Source organism: Melampsora larici-populina, assembly GCF_000204055.1.
Source record: "Melampsora larici-populina 98AG31 unplaced genomic scaffold MELLAscaffold_20, whole genome shotgun sequence".
In the NCBI taxonomy this organism is placed as follows: domain Eukaryota; kingdom Fungi; phylum Basidiomycota; class Pucciniomycetes; order Pucciniales; family Melampsoraceae; genus Melampsora; species Melampsora laricis-populina.
The window spans coordinates 135,417-154,073 of NW_006768784.1; the positions used below are offsets into that span (position 1 = coordinate 135,417).

The window sequence follows — 18,657 nt, forward strand, 5'->3', positions numbered from 1 at the left end:
CATACTTTTGGTTTTGTTGAGGTTCTGCTTTTCACAAAATTGTGTGATATGGAAGGAAGAGGATCCTCCAATGATATTCATGCTTCCCTGTGACCATTTGTTCCACATCTTTTGACATACAACTGCTGAATCCTTTATGATTGATGTATCACAGGGGCAAAAATAGATGCTCACATTGGGATGAGCATTCAACTTTTATTGTTTCCTTCAAACTTTGTTCAATTTTACTTCTGAATTCTTTCCCTTTTCTTCCTGTTTTCTTCCTGCTTGTCAGCTTATTACATGATAAACAGGAACTGAGCAGATGAACTAAGCCTTCCTCAGGCATCATTCCTTGGCAAAGCAGCCTGAGGGAGGGCTAGCACATCAGCTCACTTTATCTCAGCCACTCAGCTGATCCTCAGCTGAATGCCTTGGAGCATGCTGATCCAGGGTTTTGGACAAGGCACTGAGATGTTCTGCTAGTACTACAGACACTGCACAATTAGCTTCAGCATGAGCTGTCTTAAGCCATAGATGAAAAGGAACTAGTGGTGTTTTTACCGCTAGTCCTATGAAAATCCCTAGTCATATTAGAGGATGATAATCTGGACTCATTAGACTTAGTACTGCTATATTTGTCGTATTTGTAATCCAGTGACTCATGAACTGATTATGAGTACTCATCCAAGAGACTGAGCTCAAAGAATGCTCATCCAAGATGAAAATAAGCATTCTCCGGCAATGTACAGCAGAATTTGAGCAAAACACAAACTGGGCAGATGAACTAGGCCTTCCTCAGGCTTCACCCTTAGCAAAGAATCCTGAAGGAAGTCTGTTCCATCTGCTCACTTCATCTCAGCCCCTCAGTGTCATCATGCCTTGGATCCTGCTGATCCAGGATTTTGGACAAGGTGATGAGCTCCTCTGTTTATGCAGTGACTCACAAACTGATTCTGAGTACTCATCTGAGAGGCTGAGCTCAAAGAATGCTCCTCCAAGGTGAAAATGAGCATTATCTAGCAATGTACAGCAAAATTTGAGCAAAACAGCCTGATCGCCTGGGGCTAGCACTTTAACCAATAGGATATGCATGCCTATGTATTCAGCTCTCTTCTTACAGACATGATTCACAGGATTCTTGACAATTTGTCACAGACTTGTCCAAAGCAGATGTCACATTTCCCAATTTTCTGTTGACAGTGCAAGTCAATTGATAATCTTCAAACCCATACTTACTTTTGTGCCAACCCATTGGCTCATCCTCATGCCGGTAAAGATGTCCTCACAGAGGATATCTTGGCCAACATTGCTTGGTTCACCACCCAACATGTTAGAAAGGTGGCAAGTTTATCAACAAGGAGCATGTTTCTTTGTTGTGGCAAGTATGTGTTAGTTGGGTCAAGGATGCAATAGAGGAGGTGGTCAATGAGATTATAAACATGTATATGTGAGGGTTTCACATTGATTTCATTCATCTTGAATGATGTAAAGCTTCACATATTATACATAGGCATTATATAATCACATCTTTCCTAGACAAATCTGGTTGTGATCAATAAGCAGATAGGTGTGGAGACTTGTGCAAAATTCCCCATTGCAATGCCACCTGTGCTCAGGAGGAGGTCAAGCCAAGGTCAGGATTGATCAATTAGGGAACATTCTTTACTGGAAGTGTGGTTGCTAGGGTGGCTGCAAGCACTGTAAAAGATATCATGTGCATGCCTGTTTGCCACAAAGATTTGACAAGATGGTTGGACATGTGACTGATTACTAGAAACTGACAGCTATGAATTAGTGGCTAAGAAGTTGTGCAACCCTTGGAATATTCCAGATTTCCTCTGCTATGTGTCTAAGAAGTGCTTGGGTGGGATTTACTAACGTGTATCACAGATGCAATGTAAATGTTCAAATTTTGTCAAGAACAAAGTGACTGGTTTTGTACAAGAATTAGTATTTTACTTTTGTTACAACTTGAAGTTGTAGAGTTTTGTACTTAGTAAAGACAAAACAGGATAGCAAAGGATTAAATTCTATGATATATAGCAGAAAATCAACTGAAACATAGAGAAATAATACAAAACCAAATATTGAGCAACATTTTCAATAAAGATGATAAAGATAAAGATATCACAATAAGATGACATGTATCATTAAAGAGTTAAGCACAAGCGCGCTGCGTAAGGGAAATTGAAAATGACAATAAAGAAGACTGCAAAATAATAATTAGGTTCTTTTCCTTGCAAGAAGGATCCTTGGATACAACAAACTCAGTATGTAAAGTAACTAAATCACTACACTGAGGGAGATTTTAATTCATCAAGAAAAAGAAAAGAAGGACGCATCAATGATATGCAAGAAGATAATAGATTACATTGAACTCCATCAAATCATCCGCTCCTGGCGTCAGGTTTCGTTCAAGTGAGTATCACAGGTCGTGTAACCCATTTTAGCGTATGGGACGCATTAGGCAGCCTTTTTCATCTGAGTAACTATTCTTTGGTGAAAAACGTGGAGTGTATGATTGCAGTTCGTAGTTGGAGGCACCGATTAAATCACCGGAAGACTTCGATAATTTGCCGCTGGACTTGAAGCTACTAATCCAAAATGAACCTGATTCATAAATTAACTTTCTATCATTCTCATCACGAGGTTTAACTCCTGTTTCTTCCCCTCGACATCTGAAGTCCCAATCTTGTTCAGTAGAATTTCTTGGCCGCTTAGTCTTCCTAACACCGTAGAGTCCGGCTACAGAAGAGCATCGGTCAAACAATGAACATGGTTGATCTGATAGTACAATCGGTTGTTCTATAACGTCAAAGAAGCCATGAAGGGTCGATGTCACAGAACGTGCAAGGCTTGGTCGCCTCTTTGAAGCTTTGGGTACTGCCTTTGGTTGAGGGCTAAGACGGAGTTGGGTATACTCCATATTTGATGATGAGCGAACATTACTGAGCTAACAACCACAATGATTATTGGAGAACAGATTTAGATCAAGAAGATGAACATACACACACACACATATAGATGTTGCTTACCGTATTTGAGGCCCTTTTGAGAGCTTCGGATAGCGTGCGGGTGATTCCCATAGAACGGGAACTCGTTTGGTGTGACCAACGTGTCGATGAGTGAGGAGAGTATGATTGACTAAAAGGATTCATTCCGTGACGTGGTTTGACGTTTTTGGGCAACAAGGGCCGATGAGACATATCCAAAGCACTTTGAATGGAGACTTGGCCGAAGTTGCTGCCTAGAATTTGGGCTGATCGATACGAGGTCGTAAAGAGGAACTATATGAACAAAAACTACTGATTCAACTTTTGTATATGTATGAGAAATTGCTGACGCGAATTTGCAATTAAGACAACAGCGCAAGACGCGAAGCGATAGATCAAATGGATTTGAGGCGTAAAATCTTTAGCACAGGTGTTGGAATATGTTATGAAGATGGGGCTTTGCGGACGTTAGGTGCAACAAGAAGGGGGGAGGAGAGAAGGTATGACAAAGACAGGATGATTTAAATAACAACGAGACCGGAATAATGCACAGTCTGATATTCTGAACGACTGCACTCGTCAGGCAAGATCGTAAACTGTGTTTATCTTGATTTGCAGCAAGCAGTTTAACCAAAATTGTCGTACAATATTGTATAATCGTAGACTTGAATTCAGGTATAGGAAAAGACTCGAAGAGGTGAGGAAGAGAGTGGATAGGCAAAAGGCTAATTCGGTGCTGGTAGATTGAAGCTGCTTGAGATGGGTCAGATACTCAACACGCGATTCAACACGGCAGAGTGGGCACGGTCGCGTGAATTGATGAGTGGGTCACCAGCTCTCCAAACCAACTTGAGGGTATGGAGTCAACCGCGCGCGTCCAGATGAGGTGATTTTAGAGCCCCATTCGTTCGGAGGAGACTTGGAAGGATCTCATAGTCTACGAAGTTAGATGTAAATTCCCAATACCATTCGATTCACAACGCGGGAAATCTGCGCCTGGTCCTTAGTGTCCCCTACTTTCATGAGGTTCATCTTCTTAAACTTCAATACATCTTGCATCAAGATGAGATTTCGACTTAACTATAGATCCTGTGTGAGACTTCTTGGAGAGGTGGTTGGCATCACTTTTCCAGGTCTTTGAACCTTGTCTGTGAGTGGAGTCTGAGAGGTCCAAACGTATGGCGCTGCGAAGCAAGAGACTTTGTTGAAAGATTGATACAGTCAAAACTCTCCAAATCCATAACTCGCTAAATCCATAAACCCCTCAAAGCCATAGGGTATGGTTTCCACATTTGTGGTGCAGGCCAAAATTTGGATTAACCCCTCTAGCCCCTTAACTCATACCAAAATAGTGGGAAAATGTGGTTTTTATCCCCGCTAGACCCATACTTTACCACAGAGTTAACTGCTCAGCAGTCTACCATCACTGACTTCTTCCGCTGTTCTCCTCTACCCTCAACCTGATGATCTATGTGTGTTCATAAACCTCTGTCACCCTTACTGTTCTTCACTTTTGTGATTGATTGTTCTCTTTGCTCAGCCCTCTAAATCTATGATTATCATGGTCTGATAGAGTTTTTGTTTCTAAAGAACCATACATCTATGGCATTAGAGGGTGTTTCTGATAAAGCCATACTTCTATGGTATTAGAGGGTTTTTTTAGTAAAACCATAGATAGGCTAAAACCCTATAAGCCCATAGCCCCTGGATTCCACAGAATGGTATGGCTTTAGGGAGTTTTGACTGTAGCTTGATCATCTCGGCCTAACTCTGAGCTGAGGAATGTAAAAAGATCTTTGTGTCGACTCATTTCAGACTGCGATTCACTGATGGACCATAGTCTGGGATTAGCATGCATATCGTAAAGACTTATACGAGAATCAAAATCTCAAAGAAATATCCAGGAAATAAGGGCTGCAAACTACATGAATGACAAGTTCAAGACCTGCCATGTTAAGGGTGGCAAGCTTTACGACAAGTTCAAGAAGTCGTGGATACCTGGGACGCGCCATAATGTCATCCGAGCAAAACATACTAGCCTGAGCCATGGATCAGGCAAAAGCAAGAGGTAAATCAAACCTTTGAGCTCTTGACGTCAAGCCAAGTTGCTTTCCAACAGACTTACTCTAAAGCAATCCTTGCGTGCATTCGGAAGTGACCACCATCAATTCTCATTGCCAACTGAAGTCCTTTTTCTAAACTTAAAAAAGTCCCAGGCTCGCCTGCCAAGTCCGTACTGAGATACAATTGATTCCGATCACAATAAGATAGCCTTTGAAGAATGCAACAGATCCGTATCTTTTTATTGGACTTGCGCGGGCAATTCCGAATTTTGGTCTTCCTCCAACACTCATCTACTCATGAACTCAAAACCCACCATGGGAAACCCTAAGTGCATTAAATCAAGCACGAGGTCAACCCAAAATATATTTGAATGGGATGAGTTCCTTTGAACATGACTACAACACTTTTACAGGGGCCAATAACAAAAGTGGATGTGCTGAAAATTTTGTTGGATTATTCTTTTCAGCCATATTTTGTACAATCACAAGGGCCAAGATTGATGCTCAGATACATGTGAGCATTGTACACTTTCCTTGGTACGGATGCCCAAAGGCACGACGGTATCCGGTAAGTTCCATGAGGCCTGGGGATGAACGACCCCGGAGATCAAGGCCCGACGAGTACCTCGGGCCTTCCGCGTATAGGAACATATCTCGAAGAATGCGCACAGACAGAGAAAATCTCTGACTCGCATTCTACTTCATCCCCAGAGCTCACCAGGAGAAAGATAAGATTATCCTTTCGCTGATTGTTTTCAACAAGAAACAACAATTTTTCTTTTCCTCCCACCCACCCCTTCACCCGCCACGCAGAGAACCCCCTTAGCCAGGCAGTCTTCGGCCTCGCGGCCTCCCCCAAGCCCGTGAGATCTGACTCTTACAGAGTTAGATATCACATAAAGAGACTGTATGACTAAGTAGTTGAAAACTGCACGTGTGAAGTCATTGACAGAGTAAACACATAGAAACTAAGTGACATAACGGTGAACACAGATCCTCATAGTGAACATCACACAGGTGCAAATGGATGAATTCTCCAAAAAGGATTGTTCCTCTTTCAGATTACTTCAATTGACAATCTTGGTAGTGCTCAGGTGATCAGGCTGTTTTGCTCAAATTTTGCTGTACATTGCTGGAGAATGCTCAATCCCATCTTGGATGAGCAATCTTTGAACTCAGTTTCTCAGATGAGTACTCAGAATCAGTTCATGAGTCACTGTATACTCAGGAAACTTCAGCACATTGTCAAAGACCACGCATCAGCAGGGTCCAAGGCATGCCGCTGAGGATCAGCTGAGCGGCTGAGATGAAGTGAGAAGATGGGCCATCCCTCCCTCAGGCTCAGGCTTCTTTGCTAAGCAGTGAAGCATGAGGAAGGCCTTCTCAGTTCCTGTTTTGCTCAAATTTTGATGTTCATTGCTGGAGAATGCTCATTGTCATCTTGGAGGAGCATTCTTTGAGCTCAGACTCTCAGATGTGTGCTCAGAATCATTTCATGAGTAACTGCATACTCACACCATGTAAATATCCGTGTAGCACGTCAACGTGCACACACAAAAGACTTTCCTTAGAACCTGTAAAGACCCATCAAAGAGGTGCCACAACAGGTGCATCTTCCCCTTATCAACTGGGATGTTGAAAGTCAGTTGATCCCAGCTGAGGACAAAGGATTCTGCAAATCCTATGAATAAACCACTATTCACAAAGGGCACTCAACAACAATCTCAGTCTAAATCCAACCAAAAAACTTTGAGATTTGTTTCAAAACTCTCCGTGTGTGCACGTCAACGTGCTACACAAATATTGACCTGGTGTCAGAGGAGCTCATCACCTTGTCCAAAATCCTGGATCAGCAGCATCCAAGGCATGATGACACTGAGGGGCTGAGATGAAGTGAGCAGATGGAACAGACCTCCTTCAGGATTCTTTGCTAAGGGTGAAGCCTGAGGAAGGCCTAGTTCATCTGCCCAGTTTGTGTTTTGCTCAAATTCTGCTGTACATTGCCGGAGAATGCTTATTTTCATCTTGGATGAGCATTCTTTGAGCTCAGTCTCTTGGATGAATACTCATAGTCAGCTCATGAGTCGCTGCATCCTGAGAAAAGCTCAGTGCCTTGTCCAAAACCCTGGATCAGCATGCTCCAGGGAATTCAGCTGAGGATCAGCTGAGTGGCTGAGATAAAGTGAGAAGATACGCCAGCCCTCCCTCAGACTTCTTTGCTAAGGAATGATGCCTGAGAAAAGCTTAGTTCATCTGCTCAGCTCCTGTTTATCATGTGATTAGCTGAAAAGCAGGAAGAAAACAGGAAGAAAAGGGATTGGAAGTAAAATTGAAAAAAAATTGAAAAAAATAACAAAAGTTCAATGCTCATCCCACTGTGAGCATCTATTTTTGCCCCTGTGTATAGAGCTTAAGACTTTCACCTCTCTGTCCAGGTTGACTCTTGCTCATGTGGTGTTGATTTACAAATTGGCATTGGACTCTTTCACAAGTTGTTGCACACAAGGGCCCACTGGTGTTGGTATTGTGGTACTGTTCTGGGACAAAGCAAAAGGATTGTTGGACCCTGTGCTGTGAGCTGTGTTAGGCCATCACTCCATTACCAATCACAAAATGGTCTGTTCAAGTGCATCAAGCCAATCATGGTCAGCAACCACAAGTTGTGCTTCAGCTTCCCACTCTGATTTCTCTTGCTCCACCCTCTCCACTTTAGCCTGCAGGGTATTGGTGATTTTGTTTTGAGTCATTGCTCCCGTGGCCTGAATCTTGCTATCACATTGCAAGGATTTGGCTGTTGCTTGTTGCATGGGATTATGTACAAAAATCCCTGGTACTACAGGCATATTCAAATTGGCTCAGTTGGAAAAGTTATGTACTATTTGTGTGTCAGGGTTAATGATTGGTTCTGGGTGAGACAAAGAAGCTAGGGTATGGGATGAAGAAGGGAAAATTGTTTGTATAGTCTTTCCAGGGATTTTGGCATCTTCAAATTCCAAAGGACAATTGTATCGAGGGGGAGCTGGTGCAGCTCATGATTTTGCAGATTCAGAATGCTGTGATTCTTGAAGAAAAGTGTCAGGACTAGTGCAGAAGTTACTGGGCAAATTGAATGGCATATGATTGGCAATTCAGGGGTTGTTCAACATGTTAAGATTTCAAGTCAAGTCAAATGGTTGTCAAAAAAAGAAATTTAAAGTTATGAGGACTTGATCAAGATGGTGTAAAGATATCAGCAGAAACCTTCACTATGACTTTCAAGAACTCTCACAGGGGCGCTATAACCACTGGAAAAATAATCTAGAACATGTGTTTGCTTTAAAAGTATCCAGCTAGCTAGTTTCAGTTGGGGTTTGTCAAGGAAACAAAATAAAAATCAGAACAATATGAAATGAAATATGATAAAGTGATGATAACCTTTACCTAGCTCAGGTTGGGGTTTGTGAAGCAAGAAGAACCCAACATGGAGCCAGGGCAAATTGAGAGTATGCAGAGTCAACTTGTATACAGACATGCAGTAACATCCTTACGCAACTGTGTTCTTCCTGACCAATTTTCTTCAGGGTTGCACAGAAAATTGCCATCACGGTGGGTGGGTGGTAATGATATCATATGTCACTGTTACCTATGCAACCTGATCAAATTTTCAGATATTTACAAGGAACATGTAAAGTACATGGAGATCTATGAGTGGTTAGAGAGTGCAAGTCTGTAGATAAAAAACATTTTTAAATCACGAGATCCTGAATGTATTCTCCTATAAGTTTCTGACTTGATCTTGGAATCACTATCACAGCAACACTTCCAAGAAAGTTATCTTGGAATTTCAACTCAAAAGTATCATTGGACTAAATCACCTCCCATGTGGTGTTCAAGTATTTAATCCAACACGTTTTTCAAGGCCAAATACACACCTGTCGTTGGGCATACCTCACTCTCAGAGCTCTGAGGACAGGATCTGGGCCCAGCATCAAATACTTGGCAATAAACAGTATTATGGCTACTGGGAAGGTTTACAACCCTCCCTTTTTGCTTTCTCTCTGCAGAATATCCTGAATTAAAACTGGATGTTGTGGCTGTGACAATACCACAAGGAATATCCTTGGGCCATGTTGAAGGAAAATAGCAGATGATTTGTCAGGCTCTATCACCTAGAGAGTAAACCTGGCAATGTGGGAAATATTGAAGTGAGCTCAAGAATGTTGGTTGAGTGCTGAAATAAACTGCACTGATGAAGAGGATCTCTTGATGAAGGGGGTACTTCCTTCATCAGGTCTCTGCTTTCTCTATTCAAACCCTTGGGGTGATCCTCCACATTCCCATAATCCTCATCTTTTCAAGCTCTTCTTTTTTTCTTGGTAGTCTTATGAGTTTTCCTGCTGTCTGAGCTGTAGCTGTATGAATCAACACTAGCGCGAGAACAACAAATGCCATTTTAACCTTTGACACACTAGCTAAACCTTTTACCAAATATTGCTCAATACCTTTTGTAACATTAATTACTCATTGCAACAGATCATGATTTACATCATTCTCCACAATTCTCCACAATTCTCCACAATTCTCCACAATTCTCCACAAAGATGATGTTTTTAATTGACAAGAGGGAGTTGATGCCCACTAGACTGACAAGATAGGTCTTGAATTATTCTCCACATAGATATCACTTTTAATGCACAAGAGGTGTTGGAACTGACTAGGCTGATGGTATCTAACAGTGATGTGGCAAACATGATCAGTCTCCGCAAGAATTGACTTATTGTAGCCCTCTCTGTGTGTCCCTTTGAAAACTAAATTTGACCTCAACACTCTGGAATGCAGGTCCAGGCACAAGTTTTGAATTACACCAAGGCAGTGCTTGTATATATTTAAAGTTATCTGTGACTGTTGTGAAACACATTGGGAGGTGTGGACATATATGATGCTATTCTATGGATAACAGAGGGCCAAGGCTGTTTTGAAATCTCAGTTACATCAAGTTTATATGTGTCTGATGGGTATATAAGCCAATCAATTTACATGTAATTTGCTCCTCATCCACACATATACTTCTTCCTGCACCTTGCCAATCAGTGATTTGCCCGTATTCTTATTACTGCAGTATTTGAAAAATCTCAATGACTGATTAGGATATTGCTTTTATCTTATTAGTCTGTTAGATTCATTTGGACAAGTGTGCTCTTTGGTCAAAGACAACTCAAATAGCTCAGAGACACACAGTTTCTTTGCTGTACGTCACTTGCCCTTGAAGCACTTCTATGGCTCCTTGGAAATCTTCCTCCACATCTGTATATCTTGACTAACTAGAATGAAAAATCCAGGTCAAGCACTATGAATACTGTCTTCCACATCACAAACATTGTGCTTATCTGCACCTTCTCAGCAATTGTTCAACCTGCACCCATCCAAAATTGTGGTGGATATGAGTTGACCAAACCCTGGATCGAAGGATTGGACACACAAGTGCTCAGTAATGGAGACAAGGTCTCCTCTTTTAGACAACATCCAGCACACAAGGGGGATGGTGAATGTTGTTTTTGTGCAGATTATGATGGTGATCCCCCCGCTTGTACTTGTTGTGGGATACCCTGTTGCACCATAGTATAAAAGAGACTAACTACAGCTAGCTAACAAAAGATGCATATCAGGAGAAGGAGGGTATACTTGATGGAACAATGTCAGCATGGCATTTTTGGGTTATCCGTGAATACCTTGATTGATATGCCACACTCAACTGTACTAATGATCTTTCATTCCTTTTGTTGCCTTTTTAGAAGGATTTTCTCCCCAATAATTAAAGTCATTCTCATATGTGCTGCTATCATGAATCTTAAGCTTCATATATATGATTGTTGTTGCATTATCTGTTCCCTGATCTGAGAGGTCCGAAGAGCTTTGGTTCATCATAAGTCCACTTCACAGAAGTGCTCAGGTTTTTGGTGCAGAGAGCATCTTCAAAATCTATGTTGGCAGGACTTGCAATTCTTCCCAAACCCAGGCCACATTGAAGACCTCTACAGGATGCAGGATGCATGGATTCTAACAAATCATCCAAGCAACCTATAAAAATGAATTCTAACTAATCATCCAAGCAACATATAAGGTGCAATATTGCTAGTGAAAATGCTAATGAACAGTTGGTGGCTGGGGAAACAAATAATTTGTGGAGTTGACATATGACAACTCTACAGGCAACATCAACTGGATAAGTTCAGGCTGGTGTAGCAAGCTTGTTAAGGTTTACCAGATCATCTGATGCTACATGTTTGAGCTACAAAGACAGACACAGCTGGAATATCTCAACTCATCTTGTTGTATGATCAACTAAATTATCTGTGTCTAGTGAAGGAAATTCACAGGTGCAAAAACAAATGCCTTTTTTCAATATTTGTTCAATTTTACTTCCAAATTCTTTTCCAGCTTGTCAGCTGACTAGATGATAAACAGGATTTGAGAGGATTAACTAGGCCTTCCTCAGGCATCATTCCTTAGCAAAGAAGCCTGATGGAGGGCTGGCCCATCTGCTCACTTCATCTCAGCCACACAGCTTGCCTTGGCCCCTGCTGATCCAGGGTTTTGGCCAAGGATCTGGGATTCGGCATGAGCCCTGCTTGCTTGGAAGCGGGTACTGGCAATAATCTACCCCAAGCGCTTTTTAAAAATGCTTCCCAGCTTCTGAGCTGCCCCCTCCCCGCCGGGGATCTCTCCATACGTCTTCAGACTGTCCCCCGCCACCAAAAATTGGGGCCTACCAAAATATTGGTTGCCTGTCAGTTCCCCATTGAGTGTTAGCAGGTAGAGCAGAAAATCTCTGTACATTCTCTTCATGAGTGAGTGCCGGCTCATCTTCTCCTTTTTTCTGGCAGTATATCAACATATTTACCTTCTTGTGGCCATCTATGAACTTTTATTAAGCCTGTCTTACCTTTGAATTCTCCATATCTGCATGCAATATCATACATTTCTGCTATGATTACAGTAGCTCAGTTCCCTGACAAATACCAGGGATCCTCATACTCCAGCCCGGCTCCCATTCCATTGGAGTTGGTACTGGTCAGGGGGGATGAGATACCCAGCCCAAGGCACCATACTGATGGTACGGAAGCCAGAGATCAACAAGGTCACAGGTAACGGGACTCATGCTGAGCTGGGATGTTCTGAGTATGCAGTTACTGGTGAACTGATTCCCAGTACTGATCTGAGAGACTGAGCTCCAAGAATGCTCATCATAGATGAAAATGTGCATTCTCCAGCTATTTACAGCAGAATTTGATCAAAAAAGGAACTTGACAGATGAACTACAGTTGGGAAATTTGAAGCTCAACCACGGTCCCTGGGCAAAAACAAAATTTGAACTGCCTGGGGGACTTGCAGCTTTGGGAAGCCCAAAGCCAGGTCAAAAAAATCATTTATGGAGCAAGAGAATGTGTTGCAATTTGAAAATCACCCTCACAGCTCTTTGTGATTAGCCAATTTTTATTTTATTTTTCTTGACCACCCACATTTGGGACACATACAACATACAGGATAAAACTGTGGTTCTGTCATATATACTTAACTACCTAACATTCATAACTAGGTAGCCAGGGGACATAACTAAGTACATAGCATACGTAAGTGCACATAACATGCTTTAGATGTGCATAGGGACAACCTAAATACCAACTTGAATTGTTTTCAGTCTTCATGAATGCCTGCATCACATGCAATACAACGGTGAGAATGATAAATCTTCTCTCTGATGGACCTCTCAGCTTGAGCTCCAGGGAGACCATAAGAAATTTCTGGTGAGAAATCACATTCTGCAAAATTTAAATTTTCTATTTGGTGGTTTATGTTTCATTTTTGCATCAAAAAGATTCCAAAATGTGATTTCTGGTCAGAAATTCCTTAAGTGAAAATGCCCTGAATGTAACCTGATACAGCTGAATGTGACCAAAGTGAGACTTGAGACAGTTGAGGGGATTGGACTCTCAAATGAGCTCATCAGTCCATCCCTGCCACTCATTAAGAAGAAAACCTGAACACCATTGGTAAAGGAGCTTGCCTTACTTGATGATTGGGGAGGCTCTAGGAGTGATACACTGTTGAAGGTTTCAGCTTGCCTCGCATGATTAGGGAGGCTCAAGGAGTGATACATTCATTATTTCCTCTCTTGTGAACAAGCTGAGCTTGTGTGTGATGAAGCTTTGTGATGTCAAGTTAAGGAACACTGAGGGGTGAACACAATTATTATGTAGATAATGGATGAACAAAACCAACCATAATCAAGAACACTTGCCATTTGCAACAGTTACTTGTGTGGTTTACATGCTTAGAGCATCCCCAGCCGTGTGCCGTGAACTAGGGCTGTGACCTGACCCTGAGAGTTCAGGGCCGGCCCCGGGGCCAAATTCAGCCCTGAGTGAGCCCAAGGACCTCTGAAAACTGCTCAAGGCCAATCAGGGCCGGTAAGAGACTGGTGTGAAGGCGTTTTTTTGGCGAAAAAAGGGTTGGCACCTTGGCCGGGTCGGGCGCCCGAGCCGCCTGAAGCTCCCACGGGGCCATTTTCAGCTGTCATTGAGCAGGATCTGGATGCCCCAGGGCGCGTACCGTCAGCTCTGTGAAAGACGTCGGGCAGAGTCGGCCGGGCAGGGCCGGGTCCGGGTCACTGCCCTACTGTAGATTTGGGGTATTTTTATCCACAGCCATTACCCCCAAACACATACTTAGCTTGGGTAATTCTCCACATGTGATTCAAAATAGGCCAAATATGGTCTTTTTCCGCTTGCACCCTAAATCCTTCTGTACCTCACTTCTCCCATAAACTCTGACTTGTACAATTGGACTCTCTGCAAATCACGCACCTCAATAATCATCTAAGCCATAACACAGCTCCCAAATTATGCTACAAGCCAAAATGTAGGGAACCACGGCTGTACATACTTCAAAGTTCATACCTCAAACAGTTCCCTAAACAATCTGTGCGGTCCTCTGTACGTTACCAATTTATGGCACGGCTGGGGATGCTCTAAAGTTGCTATCCTGGCCAAAACTTTGAAGCCCTTTTTTGCAGAGGGGAGCACTTTCCTCAATAACAATGTGCAAGAGATCAGTGCACAGCTTTTCCTTGTGGCCTATATACAGAACCTCAGTATGGTCAGAAGAGTCGGAAGGGATTGAAGGAGGCTCTTTTCCTTCCTGCCAGGCTGCAGCATCTGAATTCTTGGTCCGTCAACTCTAGTCCTGTACAGCATGTGACATGTGATGCACCAGGGTGTGTATGTAACTTGTCACAGGCTCTGTCACTGCTTCATGACACCCGGAACCGAGCCTGTGCACTCGTGGAGACTGGAGTTGTGACGTAGCGCAGAGTGAAGGCTTGATATTTAAACCACAACTCATCGACTTCATTCCCTACTCAAACTTCAATCAACATGGCAGCAGGCTTTTCACCTCATAATCCAACTGGTCATATCCATCAGTCCTCTTGCTGTTCTGGCAATGAACCTAAACTCACTGTCGAAGCTCCTTCATCTTTGGACGACCTCATCACCCTGTACGACCTTTCTGTCGATTCTTCCACCAACAAGGTCAATCTCGCACCCAAAGCAAATGCTAATATCAAAGGAGCGGCTAAATCAGTGCAAGATACTTTAGACATTATTAATGATTTATCTCAATACTTGGTCCGAGCTCCCTTTCCTCACTGCCCGCCTCAGCCACAATTGGTACAAAACAATGCCCGCTCTCAGCAAATTAACAAAATGAAAGAGGATGGAAATGTTGCATTCAAAGGCAACAATTTTGAACGAGCGGTAGAGCTCTACACCTTGGCCGCAGAGGCAGCTGCGACTCGGCCACTCTTCGAGCCATCGATGTGGGTCAAAGAAGAACTGAGCGTCGTACTATGTAATCGGGCTGCTGCCTATCAATCGATGAAAAAATGGGTTGAAGCTCTATGTGATGCCGAAGCTGTGATTCAATTGAAGCGAAACTGGAGCAAAGGTCATTTTCGAAAAGCTAAGGCATTACAAGGAATGGGGAAATTAGATCAAGCAAGAGACGCTGCTCTGTTGGGACTTGAGTTTGAGCCTGATAATTCAGTACGTCCCTTTCACAGCAATTGCTTTGTTTTCTTTTGCCAAACTGATTAAAAATGACTTTTCGAACAGGACTTGAGAACGATCCACAACGAGATTGCTGCAGCCAGTGCCGCATAAAGAATCTCGGCCATTGTTCGGGAGAAATAAGCAGAGGCCATGAACCACCTCCGACTAAGAAGCAACCTTTATCGAAATATCCCAAAATCTCTATCAGTATGACATTCTGCAATCCATCTTACATTCAACCTTTTTTTTAGCCTTTGACATCCACATGTTCAGTTCCCTTGTAGCGTCCGCGTTGCCTCTTATCATTTCATTGCGCCTATCCTGTGGTCTTCCTACATTGCGTGGCGGCGGTTGTTTCATATTCGATCCCATCTGATCTAAAGTCATGCATCTCGTGCGGAATCTAGAATATAACTTACTTGGAGTCACAAAAGACCATCTATAACAATCTCTCCAGAAGCCTCTGTGATACCATCAATTTGTCTGGCTGAGTAACTGGGTGAACAAATATGATAGCAACATTAGTTTGGAGCCTGAGGGCTTCAAGTTGGTTGTATGTCTATAGCATGATCTGAAAGCAGAACAGTCAATCATGAGATCTTTGAAGCAAAAATGACTATAATTCGTGGTTTTGGCTTGGATGTTTCTTTGAGTACCGCCAGCTTTTCGATCTGTTATCACATCTCTTGACACCCTGCTCTGTTGCCACATCACTCAAATGGCATTGGTGATACTGTGAACGTTTGTCTGCCACATTTTGTAGTATACATATGCGCAATAGTGAGCTTGACCATTTTGTGAGATTTGGTATCTGCTAGCAAGGTCAGAGATAACATAGCCCTACCAATCGGTCCACATTGTTTCTTATGTATACCACTCCACATTGCCACATGAGTTTCTATGTGCAAGCTCACAACATCACAGCCCAGAAACAGAAGTCAAGCTGTGGCTTTTATATGGGTTGTCACCTGGTAGTCTTCGTCTCATCTGAAGACTGATACGGTTGTCCAGTAGGCAATCTCACCCGTGATCCGGCATCCTGTTGTACAATATCACAGTGCAGCCTAGCCCACGATCATCTGAAAGCTTGCTGGCGTTTTTTGACCCCAGAGCTCCTAAATCGATCAGCCTTCTCCACCGGTCGGTACAGTATGTCTTCCGGGATGAGTCCCAGCGTGGCCTAGCACACGCTCTTATAGAAGTTTGCTGGCTTTTGTCACTTTTGATTGCCGCATTCATCACTTTCTGATTTACCAAGCCTTGACGGTACAAGATATTTTTGTCTAATTTTTTTCACACTTTTCCTCAATCTCTTTCAGTCGTGCTCTACTCATATCCTTCCGATAACGCGAAAACAATGATCTCCAAAGTTGCTTTACTATTGTTTGCGATCACGGTCGTGTCCCCAATCACTGGCACAGCCGGAGACGACGTCACCAACAAAGTGACCTGTGATCAAACATATCGTGGGGTTAAAACTCATGCTCGTGAGTAAAACGGGTGCAAGGATGAAAGTTTTCCTTACGCACTCTGATCCAATCTGACCGTGCGTCTGCAATTAGGTTGCAGCACTGATGGTTACTTCTATGATTGTAGTGATTGCACTGATGGAACTGCAAGTAAGTCCCAGAATTTCCATGCAGGTTCTCCTATCCAAATCATTCTGACTTTTGAAATTAGAGGGACTGTTCTGCGTCCATACAAGTATACATATGCGCAATAGTGAGCTTGACCATTTTGTGAGATTTGGTATCTGCTAGCAAGGTCAGAGATAACATAGCCCTACCAATCGGTCCACATTGTTTCTTATGTATACCACTCCACATTGCCACATGAGTTTCTATGTGCAAGCTCACAACATCACAGCCCAGAAACAGAAGTCAAGCTGTGGCTTTTATATGGGTTGTCACCTGGTAGTCTTCGTCTCATCTGAAGACTGATACGGTTGTCCAGTAGGCAATCTCACCCGTGATCCGGCATCCTGTTGTACAATATCACAGTGCAGCCTAGCCCACGATCATCTGAAAGCTTGCTGGCGTTTTTTGACCCCAGAGCTCCTAAATCGATCAGCCTTCTCCACCGGTCGGTACAGTATGTCTTCCGGGATGAGTCCCAGCGTGGCCTAGCACACGCTCTTATAGAAGTTTGCTGGCTTTTGTCACTTTTGATTGCCGCATTCATCACTTTCTGATTTACCAAGCCTTGACGGTACAAGATATTTTTGTCTAATTTTTTTCACACTTTTCCTCAATCTCTTTCAGTCGTGCTCTACTCATATCCTTCCGATAACGCGAAAACAATGATCTCCAAAGTTGCTTTACTATTGTTTGCGATCACGGTCGTGTCCCCAATCACTGGCACAGCCGGAGACGACGTCACCAACAAAGTGACCTGTGATCAAACATATCGTGGGGTTAAAACTCATGCTCGTGAGTAAAACGGGTGCAAGGATGAAAGTTTTCCTTACGCACTCTGATCCAATCTGACCGTGCGTCTGCAATTAGGTTGCAGCACTGATGGTTACTTCTATGATTGTAGTGATTGCACTGATGGAACTGCAAGTAAGTCCCAGAATTTCCATGCAGGTTCTCCTATCCAAATCATTCTGACTTTTGAAATTAGAGGGACTGTTCTGCGTCCATACAAAGGGTATTCCATCAAAACTGCCTGACGCACAAACACCAGGGGTTGTGAAGGACGCAGCATGTATCAATTACGAGAAGCTTACCCGTGACAACAAACCATTCGGCTATGGTACAGGCTCCTTTCAAGATGAACTATTTATCTTCCAGTCAAAGAATATTGATTTATTTTTCCTTTGTAGGGTGCTCCACGGGAAAAGTTCCACAAAGTTTATTTTGTAATGATCTAGATTCAAAGACAATGTACGTCTCATTTCGGGAAAGAAGTTTGAAAAGTTAGGCGTGATCAAAGCTGATAAATCCTTCAACAAAATTTGAACTTGGAATATGGCCTACTTTTAGTCCAAGTGAGTTACAGTTTCAGTGCATTCAAGAGTTGAACTCTTACAACCTATCCACACGGCCCGGCCGTATTCGAGAGCGCTTTTACAGCATGGATCTCAAAAATCAAAGCAGTCCCTTCTTGAACGTGACTGACTTTTTACACTTCCCTTCAGCTTGTCAGAAGTGCAAAAAAGGAGGTAAAAGACCTGACCTGATTGTTTAGTTGTATTTGCGGCCAAGCACTGCGGTTTGAGATTTGAGAGGTGTGCCAAGGAGGCGACCATGGATGCTTGATTTTCCAAACTGACACGATTTCAATCTCCAATTCCTGTAGACTTCTAAAGGAATGAGCCGATGGAGCTATCAATTATGAAGACATCGTTTTCGGCTTGGATGAATGTCAACTTTGTCATCACCTCGCTGCTGACAATTCTCTACTGTGTTTGGTCATTTCATCTTGTTGATCATTGATTGGAAGATTTGTGTCCAAACCTCCAGAGCTGGCTTGGGTGGTTACGCTACATACATATCACATGCTTGTTTTGACGAGGAAGATTTCTTAGTG

At 42.9% G+C, this 18,657-nt stretch overlaps 4 protein-coding genes across 4 annotated transcripts; 3 read left to right on the top strand and 1 right to left on the bottom strand.

Moving 5' to 3' along the window:
- Nucleotides 1-1,977: 1,977 nt before the first annotated feature.
- On the bottom strand, nt 1,978-3,651 carry MELLADRAFT_116567 (uncharacterized protein; the record flags this gene model as incomplete). Its single annotated transcript, XM_007410514.1, has 2 exons — nt 1,978-2,935; nt 3,018-3,651. The coding sequence occupies 2 exons, from the start codon at nt 3,186-3,188 to the stop codon at nt 2,429-2,431; spliced, it is 678 nt and encodes a 225-aa protein (XP_007410576.1).
- A 6,715-nt stretch (nt 3,652-10,366) lies between these two features.
- On the top strand, nt 10,367-10,642 carry MELLADRAFT_124363 (uncharacterized protein; the record flags this gene model as incomplete). The annotated part of the gene is made up of 1 exon (XM_007410325.1): nt 10,367-10,642. The coding sequence occupies one exon, from the start codon at nt 10,367-10,369 to the stop codon at nt 10,640-10,642; it is 276 nt and encodes a 91-aa protein (XP_007410387.1).
- A 3,809-nt stretch (nt 10,643-14,451) lies between these two features.
- Nucleotides 14,452-15,237, top strand: MELLADRAFT_87294 (uncharacterized protein; the record flags this gene model as incomplete). The annotated part of the gene is made up of 2 exons (XM_007410326.1): nt 14,452-15,120; nt 15,190-15,237. The coding sequence occupies 2 exons, from the start codon at nt 14,452-14,454 to the stop codon at nt 15,235-15,237; spliced, it is 717 nt and encodes a 238-aa protein (XP_007410388.1).
- Nucleotides 15,238-17,425: 2,188 nt separating this feature from the next.
- MELLADRAFT_124212 (uncharacterized protein) lies at nt 17,426-18,315 on the top strand (the record flags this gene model as incomplete). Its single annotated transcript, XM_007410327.1, has 6 exons — nt 17,426-17,555; nt 17,631-17,687; nt 17,749-17,880; nt 17,951-18,011; nt 18,111-18,115; nt 18,266-18,315. 6 exons carry the CDS (start codon nt 17,426-17,428, stop codon nt 18,313-18,315), a joined length of 435 nt encoding a protein of 144 aa, XP_007410389.1.
- Nucleotides 18,316-18,657: the final 342 nt, after the last annotated feature.